This window comes from Vipera ursinii, assembly GCF_947247035.1.
Source record: "Vipera ursinii genome assembly, chromosome: 3".
Lineage (NCBI taxonomy): Eukaryota > Metazoa > Chordata > Lepidosauria > Squamata > Viperidae > Vipera > Vipera ursinii.
This window is the reverse complement of record NC_139516.1, coordinates 47,039,706-47,059,479: the sequence shown is the minus strand read 5'-3', so window position 1 is coordinate 47,059,479 and position 19,774 is coordinate 47,039,706. Positions and strand designations below refer to the sequence as shown.

The following is a 19,774-nucleotide window of genomic DNA, read 5'->3' as shown; positions in this document are numbered from 1 at the left end:
CATTTGATGTGCAAAATTCAGTACAGTACTAAAATTTCTTGGCATTTATAATATTCAAACCTTAATCTTCCCAATGCCCTTGTCAGATGAATCGGTATAACCCTTATTCCATTCAGTGAGTTTACAGTACCTGCTCTAACCTTTAAAAGCTGCTGGATGCAGTGTAGACGTAAACAGACATACTCATTGGCAACATCTTTAAAAGAGGTACTGAAGTACATACATATTGATCTATTTTACTTTAGCTATCCAAGAAAGCTAAATACTCCATTGTGATACTGAAGCTTGAAGAAAATTAGGCTACAACAGTCCCTTGAACACAAACTATATTTAATGTGCTAATCCTAAAAAAATGACTAACATGGAAATGTTAAGGATACAATAAAACATTGGTCTAGTTCAGGGGTCGGCAACCTCGGCTCTTTTATGACTCGTGGACTTCAACTCCCAGAATTCCTGAGCCAGCATAGCTGGCTCAGGAATTCTGGGAGTTGAAGTCCACGAGTCATAAAAGAGCCGAGGTTGCCGACCCCTGGTCTAGTTTAAGTTGACGTGTCATTTTTTTTCTCTAGAAAGTCTCAATATGTAGCTACTAGCTTACTGCAATAACAGGCAATTTCTGCATTACTGCACAGCTATGCTTAGAAATGTGCTAGATTTTTTATTGCAATGGCTTGGAGTTTTCATGAGGGAAAATAGTGGCATCCAACTTAGTTTGGATGAGGTGATTATTTGGATGTGGTGATTATTTGAATTGCAACTTATTATGGAACTTGTAGAATTATTTTCAATTGCACCTTTAAAAGCAGATAAATAACTATAGAGTGCTGAGCACGATGTATTCAGAGATAGGAAAGCATCATGTTTATCAACTCTCCAACTTTATGAGGCTTGTGACTATTCCCAGAAAGGTTACATTTTCACTTTTGCTTGCATGGTCAGTATTAAATGTAATGTCACACACATAGCAAGTGAGAATAAGAGCTAACTTCCATTTAGAATATCAGAAATTGTTTCTGTACACTATCCTCACCCCAAGGAACTCAGTGTCCCGCAAATTTACTGCCAGCATTCTAGTAATGGTGTTCATATTCCCACCAATAGGAGAGTACAAAAAAAAATGTAGCCAAACAATGCCCTTACCCCCTCACTCAAGCTTTACACTGTTTCTATTGACATACAACATACAAGGACGACAGCTACAAAACTGCCTCTTTTATGTATTTTAAGACCAACAAAAAGGCATTGTAGTACCATACTTCCTTAACTCAGGGAGAATGGAGAATTCAGGAACCAGGATTAGGCAAGAATTCTCATTAAAGGAAGAATTCCCACCTCTCAGCTCTACCACTTCAGTTTCAGCATCTAAAGCACTTCCTCTGCCCTACTACTGAGTCCGGAATTCATCAGCTCTGTTTCCCCAAGTAATGACGAGGTGGGATCGTGTGGGTCCAGAGCCAATGAAGAAACAGCGTAAGCACCACCTGTAAAGGAGACACTGGATTGCTGAACGATTATTTATTTGCCACTATTAGTATGCTGCCTGTTCTTACAATTCTAGGCAGCTTACAACACAATAAAACATCTATAAAATACTCAAAAAACTCCAAGCTATTAAAACGAATACTATTAACACAATTATTAATAAAAAACGGCTACTACCATTAGAGAGATTTGAACAAATGCCCCACAGAGTTAGCTGCCTACTACCCAAACACCATTAGAAACCAAAAAGATCCATCAGGTGCTTGCAGCGGACCAATCCAATAAGCCTGATTCCCTGAAAGTTGATGGTAGCATCACTCTATAAAAGGCTGGTACACCAACTGCATTTCTGCTTTTCATCTGCCTGTTAAGAATCTCTACTAGTTGGAACCTTTCTAACCTTTACACAAAGTCTTGGCAAAAGCACCATTCTTGGCACATTAGAAAATGCTCCTTAAAGGACTCTGAAAAATACCAGTAATAAATAGTAATAAAACAAAGTACTGTGCATTTAAGCTATTTAGTGGTTAAATGAGGAATGGATGTAAACTGCAGAAAGACATTAGCAGGCAACCAGCTTCACATGTTTCATCGCATCTAATTGAATGGATAGATCCACATAACACAATAAGTTACTGTTTGTTTAAATATGGCTTAGTAACTAAGCCAAAACTGGTTGAATTCATAGAGCACACTAAGCCATAAACCTGATTTAAAAAACCAAAATGGCTATATCCAAACACTAAGCCAAAGTCAAACAATGAAACCATATAGTGATTCAATTAGATAAAACATTTATTTTTGGCACGGATTTAATTGTACCATGATAAACACATTTCTTAGCACTTAAAACTAAACCATACTTCTAGGGCATCAGGATACAAAAGCATAAATTTTAGCTGTCTTGACTCTGAGACAACAGCAGCTGGAAAGTATTCTAAGTCCTTCCTTTTTATTAAATAAGTCTCTCAGAGTAAACATAATCCTTGAAAAGGAGAGCTCCCTATTTTATCCCACATCCTTCTTTCTAATCAATGTTAATTAATTACCCTTTAAGTTCCATTACACCTAAAAAGTAAACAATTTTTTTCCATCTTAACTGAATGTTTAAGATAGATCAATAGACTACCTATACATAGCTTTGTGATTAATACCTAGTGGTGACAAAAAGCTGCTCAAGTCCTTTGGATTCCAGCCTGCCCATCACCAGTATATAGAAGCCTACATTTGATGTTTTAGAATGAACAACATGTGGATTTGTGAAGTAAAACTGATGAAAAGGCAAATGACGATACTAGAAGAATTCTACCTATTGAAATTCCCCACAATGGCTCAAGAGCAAGTCTGGTGTAGTGGTTAAGGTACTGGGCTAGAAAATAGAAATCTAGTCTTCCTTTAGGCATGAATGCCAGCTGAGTGATTTTGGGCCATTTACTCCCTTCTCAGCCCAATCCACCTCACAGGTTGTTGTGGGGGAAATTAGAAGCCAGGAGCATCAGTTCACCACCTTGAGTTATATATAAAAATTGCAGAATAAAAATCTGATGATGATGTATTTGGACTGAGTTGATCCAAAGTACAAATAGAGGACAGAGAAACTCTTCTATTAATTCTAATAGATTTTGAGTAGACATTGGAACACCACAAAGGCGGATGGTCATAAGAAGACCACCTAATTTTAACGTTTACTAGTTAATTACAACATACTATGCATAGCAGCTAAAAGGCAGTGCTGAATAAGCAAAACAATTTTTATAGTAACTGGTTAAAATCAAAAATAACCCAATTTATACAGCAAAAATACAAAATCATTCATCAGATCAATGCTTTCTGAACAATCCTAACTATATGACAACAAGCCACAGTGAGGAGATCTTGATATCTACCCAAATCTATCTGTCTGTCTTCCCCTTACAGCTATGAATTTTAGAACATGATCTATAAGAGTACAGTGAACATAAGAGGAAAAAATGCTGAAATTTGAAATTTTTATACCTGCTTGATACTGAAATCATATAGAATAGCAGCAACATTCAAAACCTTCCAGATCACCTTTTATGTACAGTTATCATACAACAATCAGTCCTAAATCTAAATGCATTAATTGATAAGCTCCTCTGTAACTGAAGTACATGTAATTGAAGCAAGATTAATTCTCTATCCAACCATTTCTTCTCTTGTTCATTTAATGCATTTTTTCTCTCCTTTAGTTATCGGTCTACAGTAGAACTGCAGAGGAACAGATAAAGGACATGCTGGAGCATGATACTCATCATTTAAGTCACTATCATCTATGTTAATAGGTAACACTTCTCCAATATTTCAGAAGTGAAATTCTTACTCCTGCTTAAATCTGGGATATTCTACATGCAAAGCATGTATTTCATGACAATATGGTGAGCAATAATTAACAGACAAGTCAGAATAACATTTTACAATAAAAAGATTTAAGACAAACTACTTTAAATCTAGTTTTTAAAAATATAATTTCAAGCATGGGATATTCTACATGCAAAGCATGTATTTCATGACAATATGGTGAGCAATAATTAACAGACAAGTCAGTATAATATTTTACAATAAAAAGATTTAAGACAAACTACTTTAAATCTAGTTTTTAAAAATATAATTTCAAGCAGTTTTTAAGCTTTTAATGATGTGGATCGATATGCAAAGGTTAGAATTAATATTTATCCAAATTATGAATACTTTAAATTGGTTTAGCTGAGCTTATCACTTGAAATACTAGTATTAATTTGGACTGCTTGACATGGAATTGCATAAATTCAAAACAAAACAGGTAAACATTCTATTTTCTAAAAATAAATAAATAACAAAAAACATTTTGAAAAACTGTGTTAGATAAGGACAGTTCTTAATATATTTGAAAAGGAATGGAAATCAATGATAATTTTCTACCAAAAGGATTCCTAATCCCCAATTCTATAATGCTTGTTTCACCTACAGTGAATTTTAAAAATGGCTTCAGTGAAACAGATTTTCAGAAAAAAACCAACTGAACTTTGGTTCAAATAGTTATTCCTGGAAGGGCTATCTCTGAGAAGGCCACATAAATAAATCATGGCCATCAAATGTATACTCCGAATTGCAGGTTTATTACTAACCTAACACAAATGTGAAAGTCCCAAATAAGGAAAGCTTTGCTTGTCCTTAAGGTTGCTCAAAATGTTCCGGCTCCAACCCCCCCAAAAAAACCAATTATTTGCAAATAATGGCCTGGATTTCATTGATGTATTAAAGTATGTCTGGGACAATATTAAGAGTATTGGATGTGAGACAATCAAGCCAAATGGAGAAAGAAAAGCTTTTGAGATGTGTTTGAAGCTTTTATGTGATTCCAGCAAACTAATACCATAACATCAGAATATTAGCTTCTTACGAGACTATCCCAAACTGTTAGGTAAACAGCAACAGTTTAAAACATCCACCAAGGATTTGTTAAGGAAATTTATAGTTCCATGGTTTTTCCTACTGAGGGTGAAAAGAGGCATATTATGAGATATACCATCAGTCAAAAATTGGAGCTGGGAAGTTCAGCTTTGTTAGCATGTTGAGTCACCCCTGGGACCACATGGATTTAGAACCATTCTTGCATGCTTTACTTTCTCTGACAGTCTGAATCTCCTCCTCTGTTCTGCCTTTTGGTGACTAGCATTCTATTTGTTTAAAAAATGATACAACTCTTATCCTCTTAGAGCTTTTCTGATTCTCATGGAGAAAAGAATTAATTGCAAAGCAATTGAGTGTTATACTTGCTGGGCACTTTAACATGAATAAATAAATAGACAGACAAACCAATACCAGCATCTCTGAAAAATAAGTTAATGAAAAATTTGAAAATAAATATATTTTGTGTATTTTCAAAAATAAAAATTAAATAAGTTTTTCCTTAGCCTTCACACTCCAACTGTACCATTACCCACCCTGCCATCAGCCACATCAAATAATCAAGCACATGGCAGGGCTTCAGAAAGTATATGGCAGAGGAAAATGAGGCTCGGAAGAGGCACAGATAGGCTACATTTCTTAACTTAGCTTGATGAAACTATTCCAGTGACTCACACTAACAGGGGGCACAACGGGAAAATGGCAGTTACGTAACATGATTTGTTGAAGAGCAGATACAAAAGCCACAATGAGGTGCTTGGGTTGGATGTTCTTCTTACAGAGGCAGGTCAGTGCTGTTATGTCGTGTTTTCCTGGAAGTCCCATCATCCTTAGGCAGTGCTCTCTGTAAGCTGGACATGGCTGCTGTCTTTTTGTGGTCAATGACCGCATAGGAATTGGTCCTGTGGGCTGGATGGGCAGCCGCACATGGGACGTGGGGGACTGGTATGTTTGGGCGCCCTTTACAAGGATCATCTTGCAGTTCCACCTGGATATAATTGAGCTGCCTTGGCTGCTCCAAATAAGGCCGGCAGAAGTCGAAATTGAAAACGCTAGGGGTACAACTGCGGCGGCGCTGCAAGCATCCTCCCCTACGCATGCCTCTATGTAGGGCAGCCCTTTCTGAGTTCATGTAATTTCGTAAAGGGTCATCTTCTTCAATTTCTGGATAACCAGTGGAGGAAGGTGTCATTGCATCACCAGAATCCTCTTCATCCTGGCCCTGTCTTAGGGGCTGGCACTCCCACACAGGGGGCAATGATGGCAAGTTCTCATAGTGCAGTAGGGCGGTCCGGCGATGGGAGCAACTGGCAGGATTCAGGTCCTCGCGGGGAATTTTCAAGCGCCCGCTACCCTGATGAAATAAGGTTCCTCGAGAAGGCAGCAGACCATTGAGGTTTTCATAAACACACTTGGGGGCGAGGCACTCGTCTTTGTAATCGTTGTTGTTGTTGTTGTGAGGAGTGCAGAAATGCCTTGAGCACTCCCAGTGGGGTCGACAGTAGCCATCACATTTCATCCTGTGCCTATAACCCAGTTTCGGGCCCAAAACAAACTTCACTTCTCCTGGCTGAATGTAAACCTGGGGATTCCGATCCTCCAGGGAGCAGCTATGGTTGGAATGAGCAATCGGAGGATGAACTTCAGGTAAGGAGTGCATACAATGGTGGCCCCTTATATCATCTTCACCACTGGCTGTGTTTACATAGGTGTGGGACTGAAAAAGAAAGAAAGAAAGAAAGAAAGAGAGAGAGAGAGAGAGAGAGAGAGAGAGAGAGAGAGAGAGAGAGAGAGAGAGAGAGAGAGAGAGAGAGAGAGAGAGAGAAAGAAAGAAAGAAAGAAAGAAAGAAAGAAAGAAAGAAAGAAAGAAAGAAAGAAATTAGCAGGTGCTGAGAATGCTGCCTAGAAATCCTTCTTTATTTATTATGGATCACAGGATTAATAAGTATTTGTACAGCATTTTAAAATGCATAAACAGGGTGATCTTTAACAGCAACAATGTTCAAAAGAAATGTAGTCCCATCTTAAACTTGGATTCTGTTATTAATAATTCTAAACATGTTCCCTGACTGAAAATAATTTTTAAAAATCCTTATCAGATCACACCTGTCCTATCACACGATATTATGTTACCTAATCAAATCTAGTACAAGTAAGCCTTGACTAAAAACCATTTGTTTAGTGACCATTCAATGTTACAACAGCACTTAAGTGACTTATGACAGTTTTTCACACTTACAATTGTTGCAGCATTCTGGTGGTGACATGACCAAAATTCAGATGCTGGGCAACCGGCATGAGTTTATGATGGCCACAGTGTCCTAGGGTCATGTGATCAATTTTGCGACCTTCTGACAAGCATAGTCAATGGGGAATCCAGATTCACTTAACAGTCGTGTTTGTAACTTAACAATTTCAGTGATTCACTTTAAAACCATGCAAAGAGAGGTTATAAAATGGGGCAAAATTCACTTAATAACTGTCTCACTTAGCAAGGGAAGTTTGGGGCTCAATTGTGGCCTAAAGACAAGGACTACCGGTATGCAGATTAAGAAAAGACAATACCACAATTCTTGTTTAATCAAGAAAATCATGTACACAGTTATGAAAAACCCATCCTAGCCTTTATTTGAGGATGGACAGAGGTAAAATGATTCAACACCTTGTGCAATGAGAAGGTATTATTATTGTGCCTTTCTTATAACTACAAATACATCTTCTCAATAAGAAACTTTTCGTGAAAATACTTAGAAACTTAGCGTTGCATTAGTGAAAAAGAACAGGTGCCTATTTTCCTATAACAACATTAACTGGCATAGTTAAAATTAATTGTCAGACTTAGTATTAATAGGTGCAGTGTTCTATTTCATATGCAATACTTACTTGCCCATCAGGCATAATAAGAGCATGGGTAGCGTCCTCCCCAATGGAAGAATGCCTTAGACTACTCATAGGGGCACGGCAGGCTGCAGGACAAGATGAGGGCTCCATAGGAAAGTTGTGGAACCCATTAGGAAAACCTGGGACTATATATTCAAAAAATGAAGAAATGGGAGCACAATTAGCTTTACACAAAACTATATACACATTTACCAAAAATACCCCAAATACTTTGCTAATAGGCCAATGGACTCAGATTGTATGATGAAGTTCTCTACTGTAATGAGACAGAACACTTATAAAAACTAGGTTAAAATTTTGTTGTTGTTAGATGCGAAGTCGTGTCCGACCCATCGCGACCCTATGGACAACGTTCCTCCAGGCCTTCCTGTCCTTTACTATCTTCTGGAGTCCATTTAAGCTCACGCCTACTGCTTCAGTGACTCCATCCAGCCACCTCATTCTCTGTCGTCCCCTTCTTCTCTTGCCCTCAATCTTTCCCAGCATTAGGCTCTTCTCCAGTGAGTCCTTCCTTCTCATTAGGTGGCCAAAGTATTTGAGTTTCAACTTCAGGATCTGGCCTTCTAAAGAGCAGTCAGGGTTGATCTCCTCTAGGACTGACCGGTTTGATCGCCTTGCAGTCCAAGGGAGGAGTCTTCTCCAGCACTATAGTTCAAAGGCCTCAATTCTTTGGCGCTCAGCCTTTCTTATGGTCCAGCTTTCACTGCCATACATTGCAACTGGGAAGACCATAGCCTTGACTATACGCACTTTTGTTGACAGGGTGATGTCTCTGCTTTTTAGTGTGCTGTCTAGATTTGCCATGGCTTTCCTCCCCAGGAGCAAGCGTCTTTTAATTTCTTGGCTACAGTCCCCATCTGCAGTGATCTAGGTTAAAATACCTACCTCAAATCTAAGTGCAAAATAAAGGTCAAAATAACCAAATCAAACAATAATCTTCCTACTTCTCATGTATACTTTCCATAGCAGTTTTGGTGATATTTTACTGGAAATGTAAACATATCTGATAATTGTGTTTGGTTGCCTTAGAAATAAAGGAACAAGGTCACATAAAACTTAAAAACTTTACAATAAGCAAAAGACATGAATGAAGAGTAGACTTGATTTTATGAGACCAGATGATTAAGTAATTAACAATAACTACCTGGAGACAAAACAGGTTAGTACAACTGTTGCAAATGTGCTGGGCCCTAAAGTAGCCCCAGTTCAGAGAAAATGTATACGGAAACAAGGCAATGACTCTCTTGCATAAATTAGAAATGCCCAATACTATAAATAGATTACAAATGCATTATAAAAGTGGATTGACATTATGGTTTCAGCCGTGAGTTTGCAGTGGAAAGAATGAGCAACTCAACAGACTCAAAACAGGGCCAAATCCCTGTATCTTTTTGTATAAGGTAAGGTATAAATGTTTGGCACATGCTTAAAAAATGGTTTCACCCCATACAAATATTCAAATTCTTATCAAAACAAAATATTCTGACCAAGAAGAAATGTCTGTGGAGATTCTCAGTTATCCAGCTCATAATTATCTCAAATGTGCTTTTTTGTCCCCAAAAGGCAAATGGATTGTTTTTTCCTTGAGGAAGATGGTTTGCTTTTCATCCAAGAAGCTTCATCAGTTCTGATGCCGGGGGTATGGAAAGTTCCAGAACCAATTGCAACCTGATTTAGGTGACCCTGAGGGCTTCACGTGGCCTCAAAAGCTCTGAGAGAGTTCTAATGACCAGATGACTGCAAAGAAATACAATCCTTCCATCCCCTCCCCCCCACCCTATCAGAACTTATCCTTCCATTCCCCTCCATCCAGTCTCAACAGTAAATATCTATCCTTCCTTTCCCCCCGCCCCCCCCATCAGAACTGATAAGGTTTCTTTGATGATGAGAAGCAAAAGGATTTTCTTCTTCTTCCTCAAGGAAAAAAACAGTCCAGTTGCCTTTTAAAGAAAAAAGCACCTTTGTGATACCAAAAAGAAATGCTCTAGAGCACGGGTGTCAAACTCACATCACGTGACATGTCGCAACGTATCGCGACTTTTTCCCCATTGCCGGCAATGGGGAGGGCGTGGTTTGGGTGTGACGCATCCGGCCCGTGGGCTGGCGGTGTGACACCCCTGCTGTAGAGTAGAGACTAACATAGGCCTCATTCCCCTATCTCTTCCGATTTGTAAGAGGGTCTCACTATCGGGTGTCTGGGGAGTCCGGGGTAGTTCCAGTTCAGCTGCGTTCCTTGTAATGACAACAGGTTCCTCCACCACACTGATACTATTACACTGCATCAGATCCTGCAGCAAATTAAATATCTCTTCAGCTCTTGAGCACTTGAATGCAAAAATTCCTAGGTGAAAAAGAGAAAGTCTATTTTAATACTAGTATGTTCACATTCTCTAAAACAAGAAATGCGTATCAGATAAACATAAAGCGATGCTAACAAACTGCACCATTACTCTGTGAAACTCCAGCCATATACCTGTAAATATCAGCAGATTACTAAATACAGTGAAAGCAACATATAGACATTTGGACAAATCAAAAGGATAGGTTTAAGATGTAATGTGTATACTGAAACTAAAGGGCTGGTCCTGAGATTACACCTTAATTTGGGATCTCCTTAGAAATACGTTGACTATTTACCAACTTCATTTATATCTTTTGACACAAGGACATGTCTTCAAAATCATAAATATTACTATACCAGTTAAATACTAATTGTATAATTAGTTATACTAATGAAATTACTAATAAGGGAAGCAGCAAAAATGAATCAAAAGGTTACGTTTTCATCATATACTTATTTAAACGATAAAAGAAAGGCTGCCTCTTTAGAGAAGAGCTTCAGGACCTCTGAAATTACAAGTGCATGAAGCTGGGGAGAAGAAAGCATGATCTCTGAAGCATCCTGGGCTCAAATTATTTAGGACAAATTCGAAACACAGATATTTGGTCTGGCAGTTTCTCAGTCTGGCAGCTATTCTCAGCCACTAGGATATACATAAAATGGAATTATGGTTTCACTTGTGTAACATTCTGGCCAGGAATAAGAGTGTTTTATAATTTGAATGCATTTCAACAAACCCAGGTTGTATAAACACACATAGCATGAACAGTTATAGTCAGAACATAACTTAGAACCTCCAGCTAAGAAATAGTACATTTAAATTGCTGCTTATTGTTCTGGTGTTCTGGAATAATCATAGAGAGAAAGAACTGAAATTGAATTTTCTCTACAGTTCCATTTATACTGTTATTCACTTGCATTTGCCATATTTCAGTGAAAGTAAAAAGCAGAATTGGAAAGGAAAAAGAAAAAGCACAAAGTTACCATTACTGTTACTAGTATTACTTGGTAAATTTTCAACTGTACTGCCCACGAGAAATTTGAGGAAAACATTATCTGAATCTTACTTGGGCGAAGTAAGCCTGCAGCACCATGAGCCTGCACAAAGAATCTAACAAGCTATTTCCATTTATGTTTGCTAGCTCAATTTTGAGATTAGAACCTTTTTTGCAAATCATTGAAATCTTTTCATTGATTCACCGATTTAACAGGATTGTACTGGCAAACGTTTGGGAAGCACAGTAACTCGCTTTTGTATTAAATTGCAACACCTGCCCACTACCCATAAATACTTTTATCAATTGTCTCTCTATTCTGAACTAACCAATCAGATTCCGGCATGCACAGACGTGAACCAAAAACCCATAGCAACAAGGACAAGAAGATGGCAACAACAGCTGCAATTCTGAATAAAAGTATTCTAACACACACACACACACACACACACACACACACACACACACACGTCAGTAGATCCTACACATTTTCTGTCTTGTCTTCCTGATATTAAGAATGATCATTCAAGTGAAATAAGCTTTAAAATCCAACCATGAGAGAAAGGAATGTGAAAAGAATCAAAGAATATTCACATAATGGAAGGGAAATAATGAATCTTACAACCACTGAACATCAAACCTGCCTTTTTTTAATCCACACTGCTTTGACCAAAGGCTATTTGGATTTTTTTACTATTTCATCTGTAACGTAAAGATCATACTCCTGGCACAAACTAATGCCAATGGTGAACAAACCATGGGTTATAAACAGGCAGCCAACTAGGTAATATTCCTACCAAGGTCAAAATATCACATTATAGATAGTCCTCAACTTATGATCATATATTCAACAACGATGAAGTTACAGTAGCGCTGAACAAATGGTATTTACACCTGGTCCCTGAAAATATGGCTACGGCAGCATCCCTGAGGTCACGCAATCCAAATCAGTCACTGGATAGCCTGCCCACACTTACAATCACGGGGACTCTTCCACTTCTTCCCCTGCCTACTTCCCCATCTTTGCCCTTTGGGCCTCTGAACTCCACAGCTCTGCAAGGCAACTGCTGGCCACACAAGGCTTTCTTCCTGAGATGACATGTAGCAGTTTCTTCATAAGACCTGGGGAAGAAGCCCTCATGTGGCCAGCAGCTGCCTTACAAATGGCCAGGTTTTTATTTAAATCGAAATGTATTAAATCCTGACCTGGACACAATACCACAAGACATCATAATCTTGTATTATTTTCAAAAGCTGTAACACAGGGGTCTCCAACCTTGGCAACTTTAAGATTTCTGGATTTCAACTCCCAGAATTCCTCAGCCAGCTTGGCTGGCTGAGGAATTCTGGGAGTTGAAGTCCACAAGTCCAAGTTCCAAGGTCGGGGACCTCTGGTGTAATAGCTTTTGAAAATTAATACACGACTATGATGTCTTGTGGTATTGTTTGCAGGTCAGGATTTAATACATTTCGATTTAAATAAAAACCTAAAACTGTGATTTATTCTGAAATAAAAGTGAAAGCTTTCATTCTTCTCCTATTAGGTGCAGAGAAAAAAAAGAACTGCATAATAGCCTGAGCATCACAGATTTTATTCATAATTATTTAAAAGTTAGACCTGATTTCAAAAGATTCAGCATAAATATAATGCATTTATAAAATTTATCACTATGAAGACAAGAGATTATCAACAGTAGGTAGGGGTCTCATAAAGAATTATTCAACTGGGTCCTCAGAGTCTGAAGCGCTATGCTTCTGAAAGACAGTTCCTAATGATTTGCAAATAGCTATCTAGTTTCTGAGAAACATAGTCTGGCTACTGATGGACATAAAGTATTACATAGACCTCTGAGCTGATATAGCAAGATAATTTTATTTTCTAGTTTATTTTGTTATTAAATTTAGGTACTGCTGCATCTTGTGAAAGGATATGGCATCAACTTTCTCTTATAACATTATGCCATTTTTATTAATTCCAACACTGCTAGATTTAGATTGGAATTTTAATTTGGATTAGATATAATTCTGTTTTTAAAAATGTTACTATTCTTAATATAGTCTATTCTTAATGTAACAAAGATTTAAATGATCTCAGTGTTATTCCCAACCTTGCACATCTAACCATACACATATGGATTTAAAAGACTATCAGAGAGTATAGGTCAGAACACTCCCTTCAATGCTGTTAATATGAGAGGCGTTAGAAACCTGAATGCCAGATATTTAGACTATTCATTTATATATAAATAAATAAATATATGGTTGGCCTTGATAAAGCAGAATACTGGACTAAATAGGCTTTAAAAATGTTCTTTCATTAATACTTATCTGAAAACAAAAGTGTGAATTTCCTTACGTGTCATATTAGAAGTTTTGTTTCTATTTTTAAACCAGATTTATAACATCCTATGAAGAGACAAAGTAGATGTTATCCCAGGCTAACAGCTCTCCTGCTGTTTGGTGAGAAACGTACATACCCTGTCCAGTCAGGCAGCGACGTCCACTTTCAAAGGAGAAGAGATTGGAATCATAGCCATAGCGACGCAAGCAAAGGTAGGGCCACCGAACAGCATCGCGTTTGTGAGTGTGTAAAACAAGGTCCCTCTGTGTCAATTCCATTATCCCTGAGCCCAGCTCATTGCCCTCATCATCCACATTTGTCACCTGTAGAAACCAAAGCCAGTTTTCAGGGGTTACTAAAAACCATATAAAGAGACACAGTGGGGCTATAAACTAGTAGTGTAGCTACTGAGGAAGAAACACCAACCCAACCTCATCTCTGTAAGGCAGCCATTTTTTTCTTATTCAGTGGTAAAATACTTTAGAACAAAGTTTCTCAGCCTTGCCAATTTTAAGATGTGTAGACTTCAGCTCCCAGATTTCCCCAGTCAGTGGAAGTTCAAACATCTTAAAAAGCCAAGATTGAGAAACGTTGCATAAGATGAATACTTCCTTACCAGAAAAATATTTCAGGCAGGTACACCTAGAGTCAATGCTAGCCCATCAACAAGACCTCAGCTACTCAGGAAATTGCTCCCTCTGGTGATCTGAGGAGTATTTTCTTAGCCTTAAGCATATAGTAATACTAACAATGCATTTATTAATCACCATGCTTCTACTTTGGGAATGCCATCTAGGATTCCCTGCATAATACTACTGTCTAGTACCAATCATCAACTAATTTATTTATTAAACTTATATACCGCCCTTCTCCCGTAGGACTCAGGGCGGTTCACAAAGTTTTTTTAAAACGCAATACAACAATTACAGAAATTAAAAACAATTGACCCAAGTTAAATGATTCACCTCGAAAGAATTTTCAAACTCACAGTCATGCAATATATATACCGGTATTTATATTTATATTTATTAAATTTTTATACCGCCCTTCTCCCGAAGGACTCAGGGCGGTGTACAGGGCAATAAACATTAAAAAACAAAGTACAAAAGTTAAAAACAATTAAATGATTTATGCCCGATATATACAATAGTTAAAACCATATTAAAACCCAACCCCAAACCCATCAGACCAGGCCGGCTTGCTCAAATAAATAGGTTTTTAGATCCCGCCGGAAGGAGCGACGGTCGGGGGCAATCCGGAGCTCAACCGACAATGCCTTTACCAACCATACACAAAAGGTCAGAAAATTGTCAATATTTTAAATCTTCAGACTGAATGTTAAGCAAAGAGGGAGGACAAAATTTAGTTATTTATTGAGACAGAATTCCTTGAAATATACAGAGAAGATAAACTTTCTCAGCTAAAGGCAGTGATACTTAACTGAAGAAAGCACTAAGAAGAATGGGGGAAAAATCCATAAAAAGGAGTTTCTCAATCTGACTTCAGTCTTGAGATGAAATTTTATTTGAGTTAACTCACAGCGATCAATATTAGTAGAAGAACACATTATAAAAGACAAAAAACATAACTTACCTTAAACTTGGTAGGGTGGTTATCTGGAACCCTGTCTCGGCATAGGCTACTGCAGCACATTCCCATGGTGTCAAAACAACAGGCAAACCCTGGAACTTAAGGAAAGGCAGAATACTGAAGACCAAAATGTAAACCACATCTTTCTAACAAAATATTTTCAATGTTTCAAAAACCCAATGGGAGATGGAGAAAAAAAGGCAAAGGTATACACCACTTATGTGTACAGTGCTTCAGATTTAATAAGAAATACGTGCATGGAGGCAGTTATATATCATCTGTCAGCAACTTTTTAAAGAGATATTTGTGCTCTAGTGAGAGATTGCTGAGAGTGTCCTGTGCCAAGAGTATGGAGAGTGACTTTATGTTACACGTATAACACAGTGGATTTCTTTATTTATGATCCCAGACCAGTAAACTAGTATAATAATTTTCAAAGTGATGTTAGATCATGTTCAGGCAGCACTAAGGAAAACATGGTAAGACCAATGTCTTCACACTACCAAAAACCCACAATATGGGACAATTATTGTCTGTTGTATTAGAATTACAAATAAAAAACATTTTTATCATCCCTTAAGGACAGGATTTCAGACAATCATCGTATTCCTGCTTAAGCCTTACCTAGCCATGGCTGTCAGCAGTTTTTTAAGGGAAGGATTCCCACATTCTCCACACAAGCCTGTGCTGGGTGTCATGGCAATCAAGATGCCAAGATGTCATTTATGGTTTCATAGAAACTATGTCAACTTTCACCTATAAGGAAGAGAGAAAAATAAAAACACTTGAAATGACTAACCCCCCGAAAATTATCGACCTGTATTTGACAGTCTCTTTTTGTACTCATACAGGCCAAATATCATGAACAAATCATTTTAAACTTCTTTACTCCCTGACAGAAATATAGCAGAAAGCTTGCTGTTCATCTATGTCACAATGAGAATTAGAAATTTACTTTAAATTTTAATTAAAATATTATTTTACATTTGTTTTCTGGAATAATTTGGTGTTCCATTTTACAAAATAAGTAAAAAAAAAGTTAACATAATTCATGAACAATGAAAATATTAATAATTTGTATCCCTACACTGGATAATAACCTAAAAAAATTAAGTGTGGGTGCTCCTCTGTTACCTAGTGAGAAAACAAGTTAATGACAAACATCCTTGAAAGGCACCTTGCTTACTAGTACTGTAATATGTTAATGTCCCAGAAGGAAGATCCAGATGTTTAAGACATGCACTCATTTTACATAGATTTAAATGTGAGGGCTTAAACAGGTGTATCTGAAATTGTCTGTCTTGTAACACATCCAAAAAATCAGTGCAGGGATTCCTTCAGGAATTTTGACATCTGCTTAAAAGGATATTGATTATATTTAAGAGATAGAAAATGTCCACTTCCCAGATTGTTGTAGGATTTGGTAATAAAACTAATGAACAAACAACTTTTTACAGAGCTTGTAAAAAGTTAAATGAGAGGTTTAATAACAGACTATCTTCAAGAGCTAATTGGTTATTTAGCTATTTATCAACTATCATTGTTTTAAAAAATTCTGAATTCCAGATATTCCTAAATTGTTTCTCTCCCTGGCAGTAAATGAAAAATCCTACTGCTCCTGCACAAAGATTGGTTTTGACCATGTTAATTAATCAAAAAGTTGTTAGAAATCTAACATACTTCAGTTCTCAGGAAGTTCACCTGTCTTCCATGTTGTATTTGGTTCTTTTGCTGGCTGTTTCCAGCTTGGCTGTAAATCACACTTCGTTTCTGCAGGCCTGGAGTGCCAAACATTCTGCAATTAATCAACAAACAATAATTTACAGGGGAAAAACCTTGCAGTTGCACTCTAATATAGTTACAGGGATATACAAAACAAACTTTGCTCATTGTTAACTCAGAATGAAAAAAGAATCATACATACAAAAGTCATTTCAATGTATTAGCAATTTTTCTGAACATGAATAACTCATTCATTTCTATAAACACTATGCTGCCGCAGAATAACCATAAAAGATAACCAAGAACTATTCTAATGAATTTTTATTTAAATTTTATTTAAACTTTTAAGGTGCTTCTACTACTAAATTTCCTAAAGTGGTTCTGCTGTTTTTTCTCACAAAAAAACAGTACAGAAGAAAGCTGCAAATGTACTAATATAGCAATAACTATTAACCTAAGCAACAGGCAGTCTCTCCTTCATGATACAATTCCTGATTCCCTGATATACAATTGAAGAATAGCTTGCCCCATACCTGAAAGCCCATTTTAAATTAAATTAAAATGCAATTTATTATTTCTATAAGAAGCATCAAGAGTCAACCAATTCTAAAATAAATTATGACTGTTCCCAATGATAATGTCTATCATTATATTGAGCATTTTTCTTGCATGAAGCAATAAATATGACAACAGAAGAACAGACAAAAAAACAATCAGGACTAACAAAATCCATATTATGATTTCAACATACATATACTAACTATGCACTGCACGGATTTTAAGTTGCAGCTTTGTCTGAGCAGTAATGCACAATCAAGATATGGATTAGGGGAAAAGGCTGAATAATAACTTAAACAGGCCTCAAGCACAAGATTACAGAACATTTATCCAACATTGATGAAATTTTGTTCTGAGGATGCACCACAAATATTGTTTGCCTTCAAATGCTTCAACCCAATACAATATGAATTACTGCAAACCACTGCAGACTGCAAACTACTGTTTACAAATCAGAAACACACTAATTTCAGAAAAATTTCTTCTTTTCCTTACATAGAGTTAATTATTGTCACATATTAAAGTGCAAAAGCACAAGTTCTCTTAACTAATGCTTGTGCAGAAAAGTCAAATTATGGTATTTCTGATTTTCAAGGAAACTAAGATAGCACAGATGCCAGTGCAAAATCATAGCTGATATACAAAAAGGAAAGAGTCATTCAAAATGTAAAGATGGAAACATACAGTATTTATGTTAGATATTATTTGCAAACTTTTGTTTCCAGCATTAACTGTCCTTCAAATATAGGAAGCCTTACTGTTGCTTACTAATACTTGATAAACATTGTCTTTTAAGAGTTGTTCTTCATTTGCATCTAATTGTAGCATAAACCTATTCCAGAAACCTTTTTTCTGGCATTGCCTCTATCTGATTTCTACATCTGAAACAGCCTTGAGTTTGTCCTTAACTATAAGGTAAAGGTAAAGGTTCCCCTGCACATGCGTGCTAGTCGTTTCCGACTCTAGGGGCCGGTGCTTATCTCCGTTTCAAAGCCGAAGAGCCAGCACTTGTCCAAGGACGTCTCCGTGGTCATGTGGCCGGCATGACTAGATGCCAAAGGCACACGGAATGCTGTTACCTTCCCACCGTAGTGGTCCTTATTTTTCTACTTGCATTTTTACGTGCTTTCGAACTGCTAGGTTGGCAGAAGCTGGGACGAGTAACAGGCGCTTACTCTGTTATGCGGCACTCGGGATTCGACCCACCAAACTGCCGACCTTCTGATCGACAAGCTCAGCCACTGCATCCTTAACTGTACTGGTGTTAAAATAGTTTCCTCTCTATCTCAATATATTGTAGGTTTTGTTGAAGATACAGTTGGTACACTCAGGCAATCCTTTGGGGGGTGGGGGGTAGATTAGACTGATCCCACTGGCCCATTGAAACTAGTACAAATAGACCCCTGGGCACTGTCCTCCATTCCACTTTGGGCAGGAGAGTCTGGTTCTTTCAAATCAGACTCTTCTCTTATACTTGACAGGTCCCTGAGCTGACAGCAGCGGTGACTGTCAGTAAAGCAGGAGAAAAAGAGCAACTTTCCCCATGTTTGTCAGTTACTGTCTGATCAACTTTTAAGCACAAGTCCAGTGCTCTTCTGGAATAACACTAAGCCAATGCCTAAAATGAGTCCATTTAGCAACTGACATCAGCTGACAGCCAGATCTCCCTATAAGTCCCTTCCACAAAACAACTGCGCAAAGGCACAGCAAATTCTGGCAGATGGCTATATCTGTACCAAGGTTACATTAAGAACAGCATTTGTTGCTAACATGCCTATAGCAGGATAAGAATGGCCACAGAGGAAAGCCAATTTTATTGTGGTGTAGTTTTCTGCCAGTTCATGGACTCCTGGATAGCACTTTAATCCAGGCATCAGGAAGTCTTCTGAAACATGCTATCCAACATCAGCATCCTCCATTATTATCGGTATCTATATTATTACATACCTAAAACTGAATCAATTTTACTTAGGAGATCTTCATTTTTCTATCTGGCAGCAAATAATTTCATATATTGTTGCTCTAAAATAATTTTCATTCACTGTGTTTAAAACCAAGATGTTAGGGACTACATCATGCTCAAAATGGTTGAAAAAATATTAGCTTTGAGAAAGATGCTCAGTTCTGATCAATTCTTATTCCTTCTACATCTCTATCACTGGCCAGCAAAATCCTACACCTAAGGCAAAGATACAAATACTACATAAAACATTAACAAATCTACCAATGACATAACAGATGACGAAAATGCAAAATATTCCAATTACAGTCTTTTTGGACCAAGTAAAGCTCTCTCACACAAAAAGGACTAGAGTGCAGTTTTGTACAATATGATTAAGGCATTTACTAGTTCCAGGAAAAGAGAAGCCTACAGAGAATTAAAGATAATCATAAAGCACACAAATTTTGTTCACTTATTGGTACATGAACAAA

General features: G+C 37.4%; 1 protein-coding gene across 1 annotated transcript; it reads right to left on the bottom strand.

The window, feature by feature from the left end:
• Positions 1-539: 539 nt before the first annotated feature.
• On the bottom strand, positions 540-16,880 carry FRS3 (fibroblast growth factor receptor substrate 3). Its single transcript, XM_083359862.1, has 7 exons — positions 16,742-16,880; positions 15,686-15,817; positions 15,065-15,159; positions 13,608-13,794; positions 9,980-10,135; positions 7,777-7,919; positions 540-6,610 (listed from the first exon to the last, which is right to left on the bottom strand). The coding sequence occupies exons 3-7, from the start codon at positions 15,128-15,130 to the stop codon at positions 5,669-5,671; spliced, it is 1,494 nt and encodes a 497-aa protein (XP_083215988.1). The 5' UTR covers positions 15,131-15,159; positions 15,686-15,817; positions 16,742-16,880; the 3' UTR covers positions 540-5,668.
• Between the last annotated feature and the right edge of the window lie 2,894 nt (positions 16,881-19,774).